The sequence below is a fragment of the Mandrillus leucophaeus genome, unplaced genomic scaffold, assembly GCF_000951045.1.
Source record: "Mandrillus leucophaeus isolate KB7577 unplaced genomic scaffold, Mleu.le_1.0 Scaffold518, whole genome shotgun sequence".
Taxonomy (NCBI): Eukaryota; Metazoa; Chordata; class Mammalia; order Primates; family Cercopithecidae; genus Mandrillus; species Mandrillus leucophaeus.
In genome coordinates this window covers 2,128,633-2,150,484 of record NW_012105564.1, presented here as the reverse complement: position 1 = coordinate 2,150,484, position 21,852 = coordinate 2,128,633, and the positions used below count along the sequence as shown (strand labels likewise).

The 21,852-nt window shown below is 43.1% G+C and overlaps 1 protein-coding gene and 1 pseudogene across 2 annotated transcripts in view; both read left to right on the top strand.

Annotated features, from left to right (window-relative positions):
• Positions 1 to 8,585: 8,585 nt before the first annotated feature.
• The window catches only part of SPTBN1 (spectrin, beta, non-erythrocytic 1), a 143,380-nt gene continuing 130,113 nt past the window's right edge, over positions 8,586 to 21,852 (top strand). For both annotated transcript variants that reach the window (XM_011996523.1, XM_011996522.1), the window contains exon 1: positions 8,586 to 8,790. In XM_011996523.1, the coding sequence (XP_011851913.1) occupies positions 8,643 to 8,790 (148 nt within the window). In that variant the 5' untranslated portion in view covers positions 8,586 to 8,642. The remainder of the gene's footprint in view (positions 8,791 to 21,852) is intronic.
• Positions 11,247 to 12,004, top strand: LOC105551332 (annotated as a pseudogene).

Genomic DNA, 21,852 nt, shown 5'->3' with positions numbered 1-21,852 from the left:
TCGGCTCACTGCAACCTCCACCTCCTGGGTTCAAGCAGTTCTCCTGCCTCAGCCTCCTGAGTAGCTGGGATTACAGGCACCTGCCACCATGCCCAGCTAATTTTTGTATTTTTAGTAGAGACGGGGTTTCACCATGTTAGCCAGGCTGGTCTTGAACTCCTGACCTCATGATCCGCCCTCCTCGGCCTCCCAAAGTGCTGGGATTACAGGTGTGAGGCACCGTTTTTTTTTTTAAACAGTGGATGTGTTCCTGTAAAGCTACAGTGCACTGTATTGTTTTAAAAGTGAAGGCTACTTTAATAACAGACATTGTATGCTTGTGACTTTTCTTGTGTTGTTAATTATCATGCTGTGACTTTTCATGTGTGTCTTTGTATTTATGAGTAGAGAACTCTGAATGGGATGCAATCTCGGTCCCTTTTTGGCACTAGCCCCATGTACCTGAGTAATTATAGGTCAGGCAGGTTATTAAGAAACAATGGTTTCTTAATAACTTGGACACAGGGCAGGGAACATCACACACCGGGGCCTGTGGTGGGGTGGGGGGATGGGGGAGGGATAACATTAGGAGAAATGCCCTAATGTAAATGATGAGGTAATGGGGTGCAGTAAACCAACACGGCATCTGTATACATATGTAACAAACCTGCACATTGTGCACATGTACACTAGAACTTAAAATATAATTAAAAAAAGAAACCACTGTTTCTTATAGATACTCCTTGTTGGCAACTGAACAGTTGAGATAGTTGAAGTAAAATTCTCAGACACGCAGTTTGCAGTTTGGTGCCTTCAGAGTCCTTAGAAGGCCTTTTTAAAGATAGCATACCAGCATCCGGTGTACACTTTTTCAATTCTTTTACGAATAAAGTGGGAGAGTTTTAAGTGTTTGCAGAACATTTGGGTCTGTGAATTCTGCCAAAGTAATTGTTACATAGTTTTCTTCCTCGAAAAGGATTGGCGAACGTTGGTCGCCTTCTTCATTTTATTTAATTTGAGCCTTTAAGATTGGGTATTAAGGAAGTGTGTGTATATGTGTGTGTGCATATGTGTAGTCCTAATGAAAATTCCATGTGTTCTCTATTTGCTGCTTTACTCTCTGAAATCTGAGTAGTTCAGATAAAAACATTTTTTCCAAGGGTAAAAACTAAATTAAAAAGGGAAATCTAAATTTTATTGTATGTATGGAGAGGCACCTTATTAAATATTCACTCGTTCATTAGCAGCCCATTTTAAAAATGTGACTTTCTTGAAAGCAGAGTGTCTACCAGATCTATGTAAGTCAGAAGAGTATATGTTTCAGGCGTTGTGACTGATGGAGATAGTACCTGAGTGGCAGCTCCAATTAACTTTGCCCCTGTGCTCTCACCTCCCAATCCTCCCTCCACCACCCGCCCAGGCAGCCCATTCAGAAACAAATAATTAGCAAGCACCTAATGTTACCAGGCACCCTGCTAGGAGTTATAAAGACAGAATGATGGGATCGTGACCTCAAGAGGCTGTGGCTTATTGATGGTAAGTAAATAGATGGTTTGTAATTATGAATCTGTCTTTTAATGACAGGTCAGCGGTGCATAAGGTGTCGGAGGGAGTGCATGTGGGCACTAAGGTTGTCTAATTCAGACCAGGTGGTGGTGGTGGTGGTGGTGGTGGTGGTGGTGGTGGTGAGTGATTCCAGGAGGTTCCTGGGTGTAGTGATACCTGAGCTAGGATTTGCAGGAAGAGTAAAGAGCTGTTCCAGGTGATAGGTTTGGAACTGAGACAAGAACATGATTCTTCTCTCTCAGGAGTTGGAAGAGCTTACGACACAGAGAGTGGGACCAGGCTAGAGAGATGGACAGAGTCCTCATGGAGAATCTCATTTTCTCTCCTAAGGCTTCTCGGCATTCTTCTGAAGGCATCGGGAGCCAACTGGTAGATTTTAGTTTTTAGGGGGTAAAATGACTGGAATTATATTTTAGCATGGTCCTTCTGGTAGCATTGTAGGGGAATGGATTAGGGATTACAATGAGAGATGAGGAGCTGGAATGAGAAACTCCTGCTGGAACTAACTCATGAGATTTTCAGGAGGTACAAGTTACCTAAGGACCACCCTGTGGAGGGAGAGGGAGAAATGAAAGGTGACTGCGAGGTTTCTGGCTGCGGCAACTGGGAGAAGTGGGGATGCCATTCAGCGAGGGAGTAGTGGAGGAGATGCGGGGCCTAGAGGTGGGGGCTGTGAGTTCGGTGTTCGCCAGGTGGAGTTCGTGATTGTTAGGAGACACCTGCACCTTGCTGTCCAGGGAGCAGCTGTCAGCACCGGGTAACCAGCAAAGACAGGGAAGTGGGTGATGTCACCAAGGCAGATTTTGTAGAGTAACAGAAGAGGGTGCTGGAAAGGAGCCTGGGGATTATTGTTTCTTCATAGAACAAAAACCTGCAAGTTTATCTTATACCTGTGCAACTTATTTAAGTGTGGCATCTTGGGAAGTAGGAGAACAGGTAAAGTATTTTCCCTCTGGGCTGTTCCAGGTATTGCCTTTACGAATTTTAATTAATATAGAGGAGAACTAATAGAATACTTCTAAAGCCAAACTTTCCATTAGGAAAGTTTCTTTCCTAATGGTTATGACCTGTGGTAGCTCATGCCAGAGCTGTAGAAACCTCTTTGCCTCAAAGATTCAGGATAATAATTTCCATATCCATTTCTGCCTTGGTCCACCTGTTTGAAGAAATGAATTTAGTGTCTGTTTATTGAAGCAGAAAAGAATAAAGCATCTGGAATTTCATCTTACGTGCATCTTACGGAAAATTCCAGTTCATGGGACATAGGATTAGAGAACAGTAATTTGAGGGGGAGGATCTTGGCTTTTCTGCATATTCCTTTTTATACACACACACACACACACACACACACCCCACACACACACACACACCCTACTGCATCCCACCCCACCCCACAATGGAGAAGAGCGGGGAAAGTAGATAGACACTTTCGAGTATCTTTTTGAAACCTAGTCACAAAACATGGGCATTACCCGTATCACATGCAGGGTATTACTGTTTTTATTCATTCAAAAGTTATTTAATGAGCTCCTACTGTGGTGATCAAGTCCAGTGGAATCCAGGCCCTCGCTCTGCTAGTAGAGACACGAGGGCCTTTCTCTTCAAGGGGAGATTCCCTTTTCTTGTGTCAACCTTACATAGTCCTTTCCCGGTTTCCTAATGGTGGAACCACCAGGCAGAGTTCCAAGATGGCCAAGGCTTCCTCCCTTCTCTTCCTAACCTTCCCACAGCTATTTAAGAAGTACAGATGACTTCACAGCCCACGGGAGGCATGGCCAATAGCACCTGGAGAAAACCCAGCCCTTTTTAGATAACCTCCTGGGACACCTGTATGTGTGATATAACTGTCCTCACAGCTGGCCCAGTCCTATGTGGAAGTGGTTTAGAGGATGATGATGTTTATAGCATACTGGAGTTTGGAGTCTCCATGCCATGGGCACACTCTTCCATATTCTTGTCCTGACTCTGACTTCTTCACCCTCACATCACTCCCTTGCTGCTGTTGAGTGCCTAGAAGGGACCTTTCCACGATGGCTATGGTGGGAGCGAGGGATATTTTGCCTTGAAATTGCTTTGAAAATAAAATAATGGGTTCTATCACTGTAAATACTCAGTTTTGTCTTTGGACAAAGGACATTGTCTTTGGACAGATGGAGAATATTGAAGAAAAAAGATGTCTGTCTCTAGTAACAAATTCTGGACACTTGAGTGAAACAGTTGAATAAAAAGAAGAACTCAGAGCATTGCTTTTGTTGTTGTTGTTGTTTTTGAGACGAGTCTGACTCTGTTGCTTGGGCTGGAGTGCAGTGACGCAATCATGGCTCACTGCGACCTTGACCTCTTGGGCTCAAGTGATCCTCCCGCCTCAGCCTCCCAAGTAGCTGGGACTACAAACACGTGCCACCATGTCTAGCTAATTTTTGTAGAGACAGTGAAGAGGAGTGGGGAGGGCGTCTCACCATCTTGCCCAGGCTGGTCTCAAACTCCTGGGCTCAAGTGATCTGGCCACTGTGGCCTCCCAAATTGTTGAGATTACAGGTGTGAGCCACTGGTGCGAGCCACTGTGACTGGCATATATATGTGTATTTATTTTGTACACAGACTAGTGGATAATTTGGATTCTTTCACTTCCCACTTCTGTTTTTTTTGTTTGTTTGTTTTTTTCTTTTGAGACAGAGTCTGACTCTGTCATCCAGGGTGGAGTGCAGTGGCATGATTATGTTTCACTGCAACCTCCACCTCCCTGGCTTGAGTGATCCTCCTACCTCAGCCTCCCAAATAGCTGGAACCACAGGCGCATGCCACCCCACTTGGCTATTTATTATTATCATTTTTGTAGAGATGGGGGTCTCACTGTGTTGTCGAGGCTTGAACTCCTGGGCTCAAGGGATCTGCCTGCCTTGGTCTCCTAAAGTGCTGGGATTACAGGCGTGAGCCACCACTCCCAGCCTAACCTTTCCGTTTTCAGGAACAATAACTGATTTTTAAGGAACACCATTAAGAAAGAACATTAGGGAAAAAAGTGCTTTAGTTCTCTGAGTGACTTATTTTAAGCTTAAGACAAGAATTATCACTTACTTACTAAGTAATCTGTGGGCTGGGCAAGGTGGCTCACACCTGTAATCCCAGCACTTTGTGAGGCCAAGGCACACGGATTGCCTGAGGTCAGAGTTTGAGACCAGCCTGGCCAACATGGTGAAACCCTATCTCTACTAAAAATGCACAAATTAGCTGGGCGTGATGGTGCACATCTGTAATCCCAGCTACTCAGGAGGGTGAGGCAGGAGAATTGCTTGAACCTGGGAGGTTGTAGTGAGCTGAGATCACGCCACTGCACTCCAGCCTGGGCAACAGAGAGAGACTCTGTCTCAAAAAAAAAAAAAAAGGGGGGGGGGAATCTGTGGAAAGCAGTTGTTGGTTCAGTGATAGAGAGAGAGATTCTCAGGTCGGGGCAGGGCAGGGGGCCAGGCTTCTGCAGGAGTCAAGTGCGGTGGATGTTGCAGCGCAGGTATAGCTGCCCTGGAGGTTTCTTCTCATTGGTCAGCAGGTGGCACCAAATAGCTAAAACTTATCTGGGGAGAGGCATGCCTTGCTTGGGTTTCACCTTGAGTTGGATTGGATTAAATTTTACTTTCGGTACTTTCAGAATTTGGGATTGATAGCACTTTCACATTTTCTCCCTAGAGATAGAATCCTCCAAGGTTGAATTTTATAAAAGTTTTGATATAATAGTCATGAAAGTTAACTATATTCAAGGTCAGATGATTGCATGACAATATTAATTTTCATTTTTTAGAAGGGTTTATGACTTTGAATATTAAATGCCACTGTAAGATCATTCAGTGGAATATACTGACTGGATTAGGTTTCTGAAGTTTTTGTGTTTTTATGAAATCCGATAAATAAATTGCTAATGTAGGTGTGAAAACTAATATACCCATGAATGTACTTAATTGGGATTGAGTATGTCTATCTGATGAGAACCCAGGATTTTACTCCCATTCAGGGTTTTTCTGTTAGAGCAGAGGTGGGTGACAGTTTGAGTCACAGATGTTGTGGCTCAATTGTAAGGTGGATTCGGTGCTTCTTCCTCAGGAACATGTGGGATGTGTCAGCGATGCTCTTGGATAGCATGTGAGAAAACAGCTATGACAAAAGAGCAGGCAGTTGTGTGCTGGTACCACCCAAGAACCTACTATTTATTTAAGGTGTAGTTCATTTGTTTCAGCTTATTTACCATGGAAACTCGGTTGCATGTGGCATGTGTGGTTATGTGCTGGAACTTTTAGAAAGCTGCATTTCAAGCACGATAAATGTTTTTTTTCTGCATATATAGGTTTGTTTATTTTTTGTGTGGTGGCATATGTGAGGGAGAAGAATCATCTCTTGGATGATCCTTCTGTGTTGCTGAGTGGTGTCTGGTTTGATTAGCATGCAGGCTGTCGTGAGGAGGCCTGCTGACTCTGGCCCAGGTGCACATCTTGGTGCACACTGAATAAGGCTTTCACTAAATGAGCATCCAGGTACAAAAACCTGACAATAAATTTTTGAGTTTTAAGATGTTGATAACGGCCAGGCATGGTTGCTCACGCCTGTAATCCCAGCACTTTGGGAGGCCAGGGCGGGTGGATCACAAGGTCTAGGAGTTTGGGATCAGCTGGTCAATATGGTGATATCCCATCTCTACCAAAAATACAAAAATTAGCTGGGCATGGTGGCTCACGCCTGTAGTCCCAGCTACTCAGGAGACTGAGGCAGAAGAATTGCTTGAACCCAGAAGGTGGAGGTTGCAGTGAGCCAAGATGGTGCCACTGCACTCCAGCCTGGGTGACAGAGCGAAACTCCATCTCAGAAAAAAAAAAAAAAATGTTGATAACACATGTTTTTTTCTTGGGATATCTTCATACCACTTTAAAAGGGAGGTGGTCTTTTTCTTCCTTTCTTCTTTATTTGCAGGTTAACAACTTACTTAGATAGCTTTATATGCCTGAATGAGCCTGATTCCCCACAGTGAAATTTAAAATATGCAGGAATTTAACCACACCCACAGGCTTCAGGCATAGCACTAGCTCAGTTTCTCAATGCTGCAGGTCTAGTCAGTTCTTTACCAGGTCCTGTCAGTTCTCCCTCCAAAGCACGTCCACCTCTAAGCACATCCACGTCTTAACCATCCCCACTTCTCCACCCAGAGCTGCACCGCCGTCATTTCTGGAGTAACCTTCCAAGTGGCCCCTGCTTCCATTATTGCCGCCTAGAATCTGTTTTTCCACACAGCCCTGGGAAGAATATTTTACAAATACACTCAAGGGTGGTGTCGGTTATTAGCTTAAAATCCTGCAGTTGCTTCCCGTCACACTTGGGCTCGCCCACATCCCTTCCCAACCTTGTCTCCGAGTCTCTCCCACTGCCCACTAGACTCTGCCACACTGAACTTGCTGTTCCTCCCGCATGCTATGCTGCTTCCTTTGCGTGTAACACTGTTCTTCTTGATCTGTGTGTGATTCATTCCTCTTGACATTGAGTTCTCAGTTTCAGGACCCACTCAGAGAGGCCTTCCCTGATCACCAGATCTAAAAATAGTCACTCCCTCTATCACATGACTCTGCTGTCATTTTTTTTCTTTGAACTGTCTTGCCTTTTCTTGTGTGGTTTTTGTCCAACTCCTACCACTAGGATGTAAGTTTCCCTAGGGCCAGGTCCTTATTGTGTTCGTTTGTATCCCTAGCATCTGGTGCAGCACAAGTGCATAGTAAGTCTTCATTGTATTTTGGCTCAATGAGTGAATAATGCTATACTGAAGGGAGAAGCTATGTTTAAAGCTCATCAGTTCAGAATAAAGAATAGCAATCGTGTATTGAGCATCTGCTGTGCACTGGTACTGTCCTTGGTTGCCATATACTTACATCTTAATTTTTTTTTCTTTTTTTTTTGAGATGGAGTTTTGTTCTTGCTGCCCAGGTTGGAGTGCAATGGCATGATGTCGGCTCACCAAAACCTCCAGCTCCTGGGTTCAAGCAATTCTCCTGCCTCGGCCTCCCGAGTAGCTGGGATTATAGGCATGCGCCACCACGCCCAGCTGATTTTTTATTTTTAGTAGTGATGAGGATTCTCCATGTTGGTCAGGCTGGTCTGGAACTCCCAACCTCAGGTGATCCACCCACCTCAGCCTCCCAAAGTGCTGGGATTGCAGGCATGAGCCACTGTGCCTGGCCTTACATCTTAATCTTAAGCATCAGTTTTCTAATATGTAAGTGAGATGTTTAGATAAAATCATCTGCTAGTTCTCTTGTATAACGTTTTATGAATTTCCAGGAGAAGCTTAAAGATTATAATTTATGGTGATACACTATAGGAATAAATGAGTTCATTCAGAAGCCCACATAGGTGTTGATCTACCTCCGATAACATTTCTTTTTTTTTTTCCTTTTTGAGATGGAGTCTCGCTCTGTTGCCCAGGCTGGAGTGCAGTGGCGTGATCTCAGCTCACTGCAAGCTCCACCTCCCAGATTTGAGCAATTCTTCCTGCTTCAGCCACCCGAGTAGCTGGGGTTACAGGCATGCGCCACCATGCCCGGCTAATTTTTGTATTTTTAGTAGAGACGGGTTTTCACCATGTTGGCCAGGCTGGTCTTGAACCCCCAACTTCAGGTGATCTGCCCACCTCAGCCTCCCAAAGTGCTGGAATTACAGGCGTGAGCCACTGCACCCGGCCCTCCGATAACATTTTTAAATTGCAGAGTTTAAACTTTAGAAAAAAGGAATAAACCCACTATTTTGGGGGCATCCATCATGTCATTCAGTCCTCTCAACAACCTCTGAAGTATCTTCCCTCTTTAATGGTTGGGGAAACTGAGGCTTAGAGCTACTAAGTAACTTGACTAAGGTCACACACCTATTATGAGACAGTGCTAAAATCTGAAACCAGCGTTGCTCCGAAGAGCTATTCTTGGCAAGCACTGTTTTACTTTCTACTCAGTCTTATCCCAGTAGGTTCCGTGGGGACTGTATGTACTTTAGACGTCTAAATGTTTTTCCTCTTCTTTCTCATAGAACTCTAAGAAGGAGCTGATGTGGAGGAGCAGCTGAGACAGTTCAAGATGACGACCACAGTAGCCACAGACTATGACAACATTGAGATCCAGCAGCAGTACAGTGATGTCAACAACCGCTGGGATGTTGATGACTGGGACAATGAAAACAGCTCTGCGCGGCTCTTTGAGCGGTCCCGCATCAAGGCTCTGGCAGGTGAGTCCTTCATGCCTGTCAGAGGCCCAGGATGCCTAAGATCAGGATGCCCCTTAAAATCATCCACCCTGTTCCCATGACACTGTCCTGTTCGAAGATTGTCTCACCTCTATTTAAATGTGTCCTGCGAGAGCCAGCTGACCATTTTGTAAGGTAGTCAGTTCCATATTTGGAGAGCTGTCAACTCTAATGGCCAAAATTATTCAGAGCACGGAGTGTTATTTATAGCAATTCAATAACAGCTGCCCTAAGTTTGTAAGAATTCTTTTATTTTTTGACAAATCTTACATATCAAAATATCAAAGCATATTATTCCTTATACTCAAAAATATACAAATTTACCTGTGTACTTAGTGCCTGTGATACATTAACTGGCCTGACCTGTACCAAGATGGGTTAGTATCACACGCAAGGATTTTACATCTGAAAAGCAATAGCTTAATCTGGTAAAGGCACGTTTAATACAGTAACAGGTAAGTTTGCCATTGGTTCATCAGTTTGTGGAACATGTCCTTACTTTGTGATTCCTCATTCCGTTGTTGCTGGTGAACACCTAGAGCACACTTTCTCCATGGCCCTGGTGGGGGTGAGGAGTGTTTTACCCTAAAGTTGCCCTAAAAATCAGGAAAGCATTCTGTGGGTCTGAAAACTCAGCTGTACTGAATATATGTAAACCAAGGATCAAAACAGAGTTTATTCAAGTTCCTGCATCTGTACTTTGAGATTTCAAATGAAATTTCAAGTGAAACTTATTCCAAATGATTTTTTTTCTTAATGTCTTTAATTGTGATAAGTAAATAAAAATTACGACTTGAGAAGTTAAGTTTACTGTTAATTCTAACTATAACTCACATTTTTGTTGCCTTTATAGTGGAATCTGATTATGAAGCATGCATCATTTAGAGTCGTCTTTATTGTGGACAAAGGAAACCTAACCCAGAGTGGTTTAAGTGACAAAGAGGATTTATTGGTCACACAGTAGGCAAATTCAGTCTTCAAGCAAGACTTACTCCTGGACTTAAATGGTGTGACCAGGATCTAGTTTCTTTCTCTCTGCTCTGGCTTTATTTTCTAGTGCAGGCTCTGTTCACAAGCAGGCTCCATCCCGTAGTCCCAAGATGGCTACCCCAGGTCCCAGGCCCCCTTGGACTGTGGACATCCAGCAGAAAAGAGGTTGCTTCTCTGCTTTTCATGGCCCAGATATATCAGTCTCACTGGTGTGATTGATCATGACTTGGGTCATGTGCCTCTCCCACTGGAGTTGGAGAATCTCATGTGCCGTTAACTTCTAAACAGGATGCAACCCTTAGAGTGAAAGTTTGGTCAGTCTCAACCAAACAAGTTGGCTAGAAAAATTGGAATATAACAGAAAAGAGGAAGAGGAGAATGGACGTTGGAGGTACAGCTAACTATGTGCTACAGAAAAACTATTTAACTGCTTTAGGATAATTTGTCTCTTGAGTGGTGTTGATTTAAGGATCTTTCTTGAGTTTGCCTGAATGAATGATTAATCAGTCACTCTAGAATTTGGACTTCATTACCATTCATTAACATGGAACTTTATGGAAATCATAACCCTGGCTTGTGCTAGTAAAGCGATTTGTAGATCATGAGTCTTTTACTTTCTCATTCCAGGCTATGTATTATCTCCTTTTTAAAGGACCATTTTGTTTGCAAACTAGAACAGTTCCTTGTTCTTTGCATGTGGTCTTTTCCTACAGTTTGAGAGGAGAGCCTGCAGCTGTCCTTATTATCCATCATTTGTCTAAACCTTTCTAGGATGTTTATCTAGGTCCCTCAATAACTGTAGTCATAATAATAGCAAACACTCAATATGGTACTTACACTGTGTGCCAGGCACTGTGGGAAATACTTGCATATATTAACAGTTAATCCCATAACGATCATATGAGAGAGATTATTGCTATCTACGTTGTATAAATGACAAAACAGGTTCCAGAGAGATTAAATAGCTTGCCCAAGGGCATACTGCTGCTAAGTGGCTCAAGGCATACTGACTTTGCAGTGTATATTCTTTTTCAGTATTCAGTAAAGTAAAAAAAAAAAAAAAAAGATGTAAAGCTCATTGGCAGAGAATATTTCTAGTGAGGTAATTCAAACATGTTAAAAAGATCTTTGGAATTCTCAGGAATGCATCCTGTGGTCTAGAAGAAACCAGGAGGAACCATGGCAAGTTATTGAAAAGGAAAGATGCTGCTTCCAGGTTAAATGATATTGGGTGGAGGGGGTGGGAATTGTATTCATTGAATTTACAAGACACCAGGAAAACCATCTGTTGGAGGAAGGTAATGAAGGAAATTATCTTATCCTACTTACTCTTTTACTTATTCTGTGGGACAGAAAAATCTCTGAGCCCTCTAAAAAACTATATGCTGATAGCAGGAGTTACAGAACAATCCAGTAGTGTCTGGAATAGAATAGTGGTTCAGTGGTTCGAAAAGTGGAGGGATTGTTAAAGCACGGGATGCTGGGCCCACCCCCAAAGTTTCTGATTCAGTAGGCCTTGAGTGGGGATGATAATTTACATATCCAACAGGCCAGGTGATGCCCTGACTTGGGGATCACGTTTTGTGACTGATGCAGAGTACTGATGGTCATGCGGTCCGCTTCCTTCGGTGTTTGAGACCACTTCATCTGAACCAAGCTCAAGTCTAGGAAGAAATAAAGTTTCAAACCCAACAGAATTACCTTAAAGATACACTTGGGACCCTTTTCAGAAGATGGCACTGAAAGTAAAGAAGAGAGCTCCTGGCCCTCCTAAAGCCAAAGCCAAAGCGAAGGCTTTAAAGACCAAGAAGGCAGTGTTGAAAGGTGTTCACAGCCACAAAAGAAAAGAAGATCCACATGTCACCCACCTTCTAGCAGCCCCAAGACACTGCGACTCTGGAGGCAGCCCAGATATCCTCAGAAGAGCACCCCCAGGAGAAACAAGCTTGACCACTATGCTATCATCGAGTTTCCGCTGACCACTGAGTCTGCCATGAAGAAGATGGAAGACAACAACACGCTTGTGTTCACTGTGGATGTTAAAGCCAACAAGCACCAGATTAAAGAGGCTGTGAAGAATCTCTGAGACATTGATGTGATCAAGGTCAACACCCTGATTCGGCCTGATGGAGAGAAGAAGGCATATGTTCCACTGGCTCCTGATTATGATGCTTTGGATGTTGCCAACAAAATTGGGATCATCTAAACTGAGTCCAGCTGGCTAATTGTAAATATACATATCTCTTTTCACCAAAAAAAAAAAAAAAAAAAAAGAAGATCCACTTCATTTGGGAGTGTTGGGAAAGGCTAACCACTTGACTTTGAGAAAAGGGAGATATCTTCCTGTCCCTTATAGGGCAGTGATACAGTGATAGGCCCAACAGGAGTGAGTGCTATTGTGGGGTTTCTACTGAACATGCATGTTCTAAAGCTTTGCTTAGAGCCATAAAAATGTACATATCACATTTCCTGTGTCCCTCTAGGGCTTTTGGTAGATACAATCTAATCTAGGCTTCAGTCTGAATTCTGAGGCAGATTTACAAAAGATGCAGGAATTCATCTTTTAATGGTGCAGTTCATCTTGTACTGATAGTGGAACCACCACCTGTGCCCTTTACTAAGCTGCTTTCAAGGTTTATGTATCTAAGGAAATAAGATGAGGTAAACTACTCGTTACTAATTTTCACCCAATTGACAGATACTTCCTATTATTAGGTTGTTATCTGTGAGTTGTAAAAAACTTTTTTTTTTTTTTTTTCCTGAGATGGAGTCTCGCTCTGTCGCCCAGGCTGGAGTGCGGTGGCAGGATCTCAGGCTGAGTGCAAGCTCCGTCTCCCGGGTTCACACCATTCTCCTGCCTCAGCCTCCCGAGTAGGTGGTACTACAGGCGCCCGCCCCCAAGCCCGGCTAATTTTTTGTATTTTTAGTAGAGACAGAGTTTCGCCGTGTTAGCCAGGATGGTCTCAATCTCCTGACCTCATGATCCGCCTGCCTCGGCCTCCCAAAGTGTTGGGATTACAGGCGTGAGCCACTGCGCCTGGCCTAAAAAACATTTTTTTATTATTATTATTATTATTATTTTATTTTTTTATTTTTTTTTTTTTTTTTTGAGACGGAGTCTCGCTCTGTCGCCCAGGCTGGAGTGCAGTGGCCGGATCTCAGCTCACTGCAAGCTCCGCCTCCCGGGTTCAGGCCATTCTCCTGCCTCAGCCTCCCGAGTAGCTGGGACTACAGGTGCCCGCCACCTCGCCCGGCTAGTTTTTTTTGTATTTTTTAGTAGAGACGGGGTTTCACCGTGTTAGCCAGGATGGTCTCAATCTACTGACCTCGTGATCTGCTGGTCTCGACCTCCCAAAGTGCTGGGATTACAGGCTTGAGCCACCGCGCCCGGCCAAAAAACATTTTTATAATAACTTTTACTTTACTCGTCTTCGTCTTATTCACCCTCTGGAATTGCTTTTAATTCAATGCAGTGTAGTAAGAAATATATTTGGTCTTGGTTCTGGGTTCCTGGCATAGAGCTCCTAAAACCCATGGAGTCTCCTGAGTGATGGGAGTGTCTGTTGTTATCCATAAGGTGCCCCTTTTCTCGCACCTGAGTTTGTGCTAATTCCATGACTTTGGGTAGGGATAGTCTCCCATCCCTAGCTAGCCTCAGGATGATGCTGTGCACCCAAGACTGAGCGATTAGAGAATTGGAACTTTCAGCACCATCCACTCATCTGTGGGGAGGTGGTGCAGGGAAGGTGGGGTGCCCTGAGAGGACATGGAAGCCCCACCCCACCCCAGTACCTGCCCCGTGTACTTTTCCATTTGGCCATTTCTGAGTTGTAACCTTTATAATAAATTGGTAAACATAAAGGGGAAAGTGTTTTCCTAAGTTCTGTGAGTTGTTCTAGCATATTATTGAACCTGAGGGGGTTCTTGGGAACCCCTGAATTTATAGCCTGTGGCCTGAGAGGCATCTGATGTGGGGGCAGTCTTGTGGGACCAAGCCCTTTATCCTATGGGATTTAACAATAATGGTAGGTAGATGGTGTCAGAATTGAATTGAATTGTAGCATACCCAGTTGGTATTAGGGAATCAGACTAAGATATTTCACAGGGGCGATTGCACCTCTGTATAGTATGCACCATGTCGACTGGTTTTCTTGTTTGTTTAGAGATGGGGTCTTTCTGTGTTGCCCAGGCTGGAGTACAGTGGTGGAATCATAGCTCACTACAGCCTTGAATTCCTGATCTCCAGTGATCCTCCTGCCTCAGCCTCTTGAGTAGCTGGGACTGTAAGTGTGTGCCACAAAGCCTGGCTATACCAGTTTTTTTTTTTTTTTTTTTTTTTTTAATGTAGAAATCAGGCCTGTGATCACTTGTCAAGTACCAGCTTATCATTACAAAAATGAATTGTCCTGGAATCGGTCACTTCCACTGCCTAGTTCTTCCATTTTCCTTAAACTCTGCTGCTTGAAAATCAGTCTGATTCATGTGTGAGTCACTCATCACCACCTCCAGCTCCTTAGTAGCCAGAAACATCAGCCTGATGATCAGGAGGAAGTACAGAGAACTTGACCTGGAGCACCTGGCAGGATTGAAAGCAGCAGCTTTTTCTCCAAGTAGAGAAAAGCTTCATCTGAAAGCTTCCCCCTTAGGCAAGCTGAGTGATAAGAAACCTCAACTCTTCAGCTTGTAAAAGTTTAAGACTTAGATATGTTTTAAGAAAATAATTAGAATTGCCGGGCACGGTGGCTCACGCTTGTAATCTCAGCACTTTGGGAGGCCGAGGCAGGTGGATCATGAGGTCAGGTGTTCAACACCAGCCTGGCCAACCTAGTGAAACCCAATCTCTGCTAAAAATACAAAAAATTAGCCAGGCATGGTGGCGGGCGCCTATAATCCCAGCTACTTGGGAGACTGAGAATCCGTTGAACCTGGGAGGTGGAGGTTGCAGTTAGCCGAGATTGCAACACTGCACTCCAGCCCGGGCAACAGTACCAGACTCCATCTCAAAAAAAATAATAATTAGAATTAACATTGACTATTGTATACTCCAAAATTTTATGTTTATATCCAAAAATATTTATAGCTATCCAAAATATATTACTATGCAATCCTCATTAAAAGTTATTAATGAGATGCTTTACATTTTTTATACTACGTCTTTGAAATATATATCTTTTGTGTATGTGACAGACTGGCAAGATATATACTTATTCCTAAAGTGGAATGTGCAGTGAAAACATGATAGATGGTACGTCCCCACTTCTGAGGTGTTACTCTTTACAGTTTAGAAGGAAGCTGAGGAGAGCATTGGTCAATCCTGTTAACTAGCGCTGTGAAGTAGTTTTTATGTTTTCTGTAAATGATTGCCTGCATCCCGTGATGGCAGGCCCACTTTCCTGACCTCTGACCAGTTGCCTTCGTATCATGGGACATGTTGTGATTCAAACTAAGCTGGACTTTTTGGAAACCAGCTTTTTATTTGAAGTAAAAAGAAAACAGTTACAAAATTTTTTAAAGACTACATCTTCCCCTATTTCGTGTTGATTCTACTACGAGACAAGAAAAGTGCATTTCTGCTTGAGGTGCAGTAACAAAACTAACACGAATTTCTTTCCTTCTTAACTATTTCTCAGATAGAAGATTCATTCTTAGCATAGACCTTATCATTATAGGATTTTTTTTTTTTTATTTTCTTAGAACTTTTACTTTTTCACTTAAAGGAGGCACTTGACAGTGGCTTCTTTTTAGCATATCTGAATTGCCAGCCCAGAGCCATTATTAAGTCAAATAAGGGTTACCCAACAGTCAATCTGATAACCGAGACGGCTGCTAAGTGACTAACAGGGAGGAGCGTCTACAGTGTGTGTCTGCTGGACAAAGGGATGATTCACGTCCCAGGCGGGATGGGGCGAGATGGCACAAGATTTCATCACAGTGCTCAGAATGGCATGCAATTTAAAATGTATGAATTGCCTATTTCTGCAGTTTTTCATTTCATATTTCCAGACCATGGTTGACTGAAGGTAACTGAACCATGGAAAGTGAAACCCAGGGTAAAGGGGACTTGTGTGTGTGTGTTTGTGTGTGTGTGTGTGTGTGTGTCTGTGTGTGTAAAACATTTGACTTTTAGTGAACGAACAGAGCCAACCTCTTACTGAATGTGTAAAGAAATCTATAAAACATGGCCTAGAATGATCTAATTAGGAAGAGGAAACCTATTTACATGAGACTATATATGTATACAACTGCCAGGAAGTTAGTACAGGCAATTATTGCTGTAGTAAGGTGGAGGTTTGCTCTTGTCGCCCAGGCTGTAGTGCAATGGTGCGATCTCGACTCACTGCAACCTCCACCTGCTGGGTCCAAGTGGTTCTCCTGCCTCAGCCTCCTGAGTAGCTGGGACTACAGGTGCCCACCACCATACCTGGCTAATTTTTATATTTTTAGTAGAGACAGGGTTTCACCATGTTGGCCAGGCTGGTCTCGAACTCCTGACCCCAGGTGATCCACTCACCTTGACCTCCCAAAGTGCTGGAATTACAGGCGTGAGCCTCTGCGCCTGGCCTGCTGTAGTAATTTAGAGGGAAAGATTGATACACACACACACACACACACACACACACACACACACACCCCTGTCATTTTAAGGGGTAGGTAACCTAAAGACCGCTGGAACTTGGAGAGAGGAGGCTGGGACCTGAGCCTCGTTGTGGCTGCTTCGTTTTCCACTGCAGCAAAACTGAAGAGGCTAGGCTGCAGGTCTCTGAGGACACCTCTCCTTAAAACAGAAAGTCTGCTTTGGGCTGCTCAAGATAGTGTATGCCATCTCACACCTGGACTCACCGTCTAAATCATGTTAGGTCTCTTCTTCTTCACACACCTAACATTCTGTTCAGAGGTGACACTTTCCTGCCCCGAGGGAAAGAGAACAGCTTCTTGCATGGTGGAATGAGTTTTTACAGAGAGGATTAACAGGGATTTAATAGCTACCCATTATTTTCCTCATCTACTCTTCAGGCTGTATCCCTAAACTATGCATTATTTGGGACTCTTTGTGAAAGAGGTGTGGTCCCTAGCACACAGTAACTATACTACCATTGTTTGTGAAATCTGAATCTGAAAGAGCATTTTATATCCAAGTCATTCATGAAAGCTATTGAGAGAAAGTCTGTTGGAGTCTTTACACGTAGTCCTAGATTATACCCTCAATTTACTTTTCGCATATAAATGGCTTCCATAGTTTTCTCACCATAGGGGTGGAAGAATCTTTGCTTTACTTTTTTAGGTGTAGTTTTCCTCTGGTTCCTTCCCTTCCCTCCTCTGTCTCTTCACCACTATAGACCCAGTTTCTCCCCTGCTTCCGAAGTCAGCTTGGATTCCTGCTCCTGTTCTACCTCAGATTCTTCTCACCTCAGCAATGGCTGAAATCTCACAGTCGTTGAGGTGAGTGATGCAGGCATGGGAGAACACGCAGATGGAAGCCTCATGCTCCCAGAGTTTCTGACTATTCAGCATGCAGTCATCCCCCTTCCTGGCCCAGCCCCCATTCCTGCCCCTCACTCTTTGGGAGCCCAGGTTCTGCTTCCTCAGTCACTTCAGAGAACGAACCTCTCTTGATCCTCATTCCTCTTTTTGTCTCCTGTTCCACCCCTAGCCTTTGTCTAAACTCCTCATTCTCCCCACCCCACCAGAATTCTTTCCCTAAGTCAGTCACTTACTTTTGAGGCGCTCCATTCTTCTGTGAGAAAATCTCATAGAACTGAGAGTTGATTTATGACTGAATTTAAGGAATACAATTGCTCTTTATTTGGGGACTGCCTGTGTAAGCAAAAGAGGAAAAATGTATGTGACCTTTCTGCCTTCTTATCCTTTTCCTGACTCTGTCTGCATGTGTGTTCTCTCTCTCTCACACACATATCAGCTTTATTGAAGTACAATTTACATACTGTAAAATACACCCCATTTGAAGTATACCATTCAGCAGTTTTTAAAATATACTCAGAGTTATGTGACAATTAGCACTGTCTAATTCCAGAGCATTTTTATTACTCCCCAAAGAAATCCCAGGTACATTAGCAGTTACTTCCCCTTTTCCTTTCCCCCAGCCCCAGGTAACTATTAGTCTACATTCAGACCCTATGGATTTGCCTTTTCTGAACATTTCCTAAAAATTAAATCATGTAATCTGTGGCCTTTTTGTGTCTAACTTCTTTCACTTAACAAAACGTTTTCAAGTTTCATCTGTGCTGTAGCACGTATCAGTACCTTATTTTTGTCTGCTCTCTTAGATAAGTAATAGTGGTAGATTAGAGAGAAAGAGCAGAAAATACTCTGTAAAAGCTACCAACACCATAGTGCTGTGATTTTTATTTGGAAACAGATGGCAGATCTGTTGTAGGCATCAGAAACTACTGTAGGCCGGGCGCAGTGGCTCACACCTGTAATCCCAGCACTTTGGGAGGCCGAGGCAAGTGGATCACCTGAGGTCAGGAGTTCAAGAATAGCCTGGCCAACATGGTGAAAACCCATCTCTACTAAAAATACAAAATTAGCCAGATGTGGTGCTACACACCTGTAATCCCAGCTACTCCGGAGCCTGAGACAGGAGAATCACTTGAACCCGGGAGGCGGAGGTTGCAGTGAGCCGAGATCAAACCATTGTACTCCAGCCTGGCTGGGTGACAAGAGCAAGACTCTGTCACAGAAAAAAAAAAAGTACTGTAGACTTAGGAAGTTTTTCATTTCCCCAAATGTTGTCATCATAAGGGCCTATTGATGGGTGTTTGGTGTCTCAGATGGTTCTATTTGTTGCCGTTGTTAAATTCACTTCCACAGTTAACCCCTTTGGCAGTTTTCTACCAAAGTGGACCTGTGAGAAAGTTCTATTATAGGATGATAAAAGGTAGAAATTTAATTTATATATAATGCATTTGTAAAGTTCTGTATACTTTAAAAATAAAACATGCCCCATGATAAAAGCAAACTGAAAATGATGCAAAGTGTATTTTTAAATTTAACAATGCAACGCAGCTATCTAGAATTTTATTTAACCTCCATCTTCAGTGATACCATTCAATTTAATTTTCTAATTAGGAGAGAAAATTGATGCTAGGTAGATGTTAAATAGTTTCTTAAGTTGTATTTGATTTTTGATACCAAGTCAATTAAAGAAGATAGTTTTGATTATTAAGCTGCAAATTCACCAGTACTTTTGACATGATCATATTCAATAGTAATCCAGTGGACAGGGGTCCAGGTAACAGCAGAGCTAAATATTTGGTATATGTCTAATGATTGACTTCTGTGAAAAAAATCATTCATAGAAAATTATTTTTGGTTAGGTCCTTCTCGTTGTAAGGAATACAGATTCACTTGAGTTCTCTGAACAACAAAGAGGTGTGTGGTGGAGATGGGGGTAAAAGAAGGAGAGGCCGGGAGCTGTTGCTCATACCTATTATCCCAGCACTTTGGGAGGCTGAGGTGGGAGGATTGTTTGAGTCCAGGAGTTCAAGACCAGCCTGGCCAACATAGTGAGACCTTGTGTCTCCGAAAAGTAAAAAAAAATTAGCTGGACACAGTGGTGCACACTTATAGTCCCAGCTACTTGTGAGGCTGAGGTGGGAGGATTGCTTCAGCCCAGGAGGCTGAGGCTACAGTGAGCCATGATTGTGCCACTGCACTTCAGACTAGGCGACAGAACAAGACCCTGTCTTTAAAAAATAAATACATACATACAAGAGAGTTATTACAAAGTTTCATGCAAATGAGCCCTGAAAAATCTATGTGACAGTGGCTGCTGTGGGGCTGGAGGCATTACTTACATTTCTAATGGGCCATGTGCCTCATTCATTGGAACCCTCTACTTAGTATCTGATCCTCCTTGACTCAGCTCACATGTGGCTTTGGCATACTGTCGTTCCAACCCCAGCTCTTGCCTGTCCTTTGTCTTTTGTCCTCATTGCTAAATGACCGAATATCCTTGTTTCCTCTATTTCAGATGTCTGTAAGGCTGGGTATGGAGATAGGGTTCTGATTGACCTGGAAGATCCTTTTATAGCAGGTCATGGCCAACTGGATTCTCAGAATGGCTGCCTTCAGAAGAGGCGTCCCCAAACATTGGTGAGGAGCTGGAAGCCATATGTACAGAACACATCAGCTCCATCCATCCACAGCTCAGAGGGCCTCTGACTGGCAGTTGGAGGATATCATTGACATGCCTAATGCAGAAGAATTGTGGTGGGGTGGAGGAAGGCATTTTATGTTAGGACTTTGGGAGAAAGAGAATGGAGTATCTTGGATGATCAAGGGAAGGGCTAAATAGCCAATCTGAAGAAAGAGTGAAGGGCCCCTGGGACAGCAGAAATTAAGGCTTTTCATCTCTCTGTCTCTTGTTGTTAGCGACCTTGTGTAAGTGGGCTTCTGTCTCTGCCCCTTGTAGGTAGTCTTCTAGATGACAGGAAACATGGCTGCCCTCTGCTCCTGGGCTTCACTCTCCACCACCTTCCATTTTTTCTGGTTCCAGTTGGAAATATTAGGGGTGTTTGGGAGAAAGGCTGTGATTTACCAGGCTTTACTCAAATGTCTAGAGCAGTGAACTGGAGTGTGGAGTGTGGAGGGATGTAAGAGCATGGCATCTCTCCCCGGAACCACATGGAGCTGTTTCCCCAAAGGGGAAAGGTTGCTGGGAAGATGACAGTAAGTAACAATGAATGTTTACAACACATTTTCAGATAGACTGATGTTCTTGATTCAGAGATAAAGACATTTTATAAAATGCAAGATGATGTTTACCATTGGTTGCTTACTTAAAAAAAAAAAAGGGAGTCCAATAATGGACAGTTTCTTTTGAGATTTTTGAATAAACAAAATTAACAGAAACATTAGCATTTCAGTCATTAGAATATGCCTTTAATATGGTGTTTCGTTTGCACTGAAGTTACTGTCTTGTGAATATGTGTGGTTGATGTTGTAACTTGGAAACAGTCTATCCCAAGCTTGCTTTTTTGGATTCTCGAGAACCAAACATTACTCTGAAAGCATGACAGGTGCTTGGTACTAGAGTGCCATTCTAGATTCTTTAGCCGTACAGTGACATAATTACTCTATTAATACACGTTCCTTACTCACATGTAACCTCTTTTGGGGAAACAGACAATGTGTATAAAGTAAGCAATGAATTTATGTAAAAAATGTTGTGATACTTCCCAAAAACCTGAATCTTAGCCTTTTCATCCTCTGGTTGAGAAATACATCTGTTTTCTACAATTCTTATTTCTTCTGTATTTTTATTAGTTAATCTTCAAGGGAATTTGCTGAGCTCTAAATTTTGACTTCTTTGCTGCAAGCCTCTGAATTTTCAGAAGTCTCAGATAATGACATAATTCAGTGATGGGTACCTGTTACTGGGTGAGGCTGATAAGAATTTTGCCATTCAGGTTTAAATTTCTGCAGACGCCTTAGACTTTTTGACCATGTCTGTGAAGTTGCCTTATTAGTCACAAGATTGTGTCTTTAGGCATCCTAAGAAACAGATGGACTGAAGTCAGAAATGCTGGGTCATTTGTGGAGTCTCAGCCCTTCCTTGTGTTGCATGTTTACCTATTGGTTCACTCTAAGTTTGCAGGAAACCCAAGCTGTCCACACTGCCTCCACTCTGAGCTCCAGCCCTGGCCGGGAGCCCTCTTGCCTGTATGGTTCACAGTAACCTTTCCTCTTCAAGAAACTTCCTTGGCCCTTGCTATTCTGTACCCCGTATTCTCTGTGTCTTGTTAGAGTCATGTGTGTACTCAGGTGGGTGTATCCATAATCTCCCTCCAGCTGATGACTAAATTCCTTGAAGACAGTGACAATGGTAACATTTGTTTCCACATTCCCTACAGCACCTCACCTAAGTCTGAATGCACCTCTGCTTTTTATTGAGTGCTGGTCAGACTGAAGAACTCATTCATGGTCAGTGCTATTAATTATCACTTCATCTGGGGAAAATTTCTGCCTAATTTTTGTGATACTTATTAAAGAGTTCTTTGTGTTTAATAATTTTACATTAAAATGCATTAT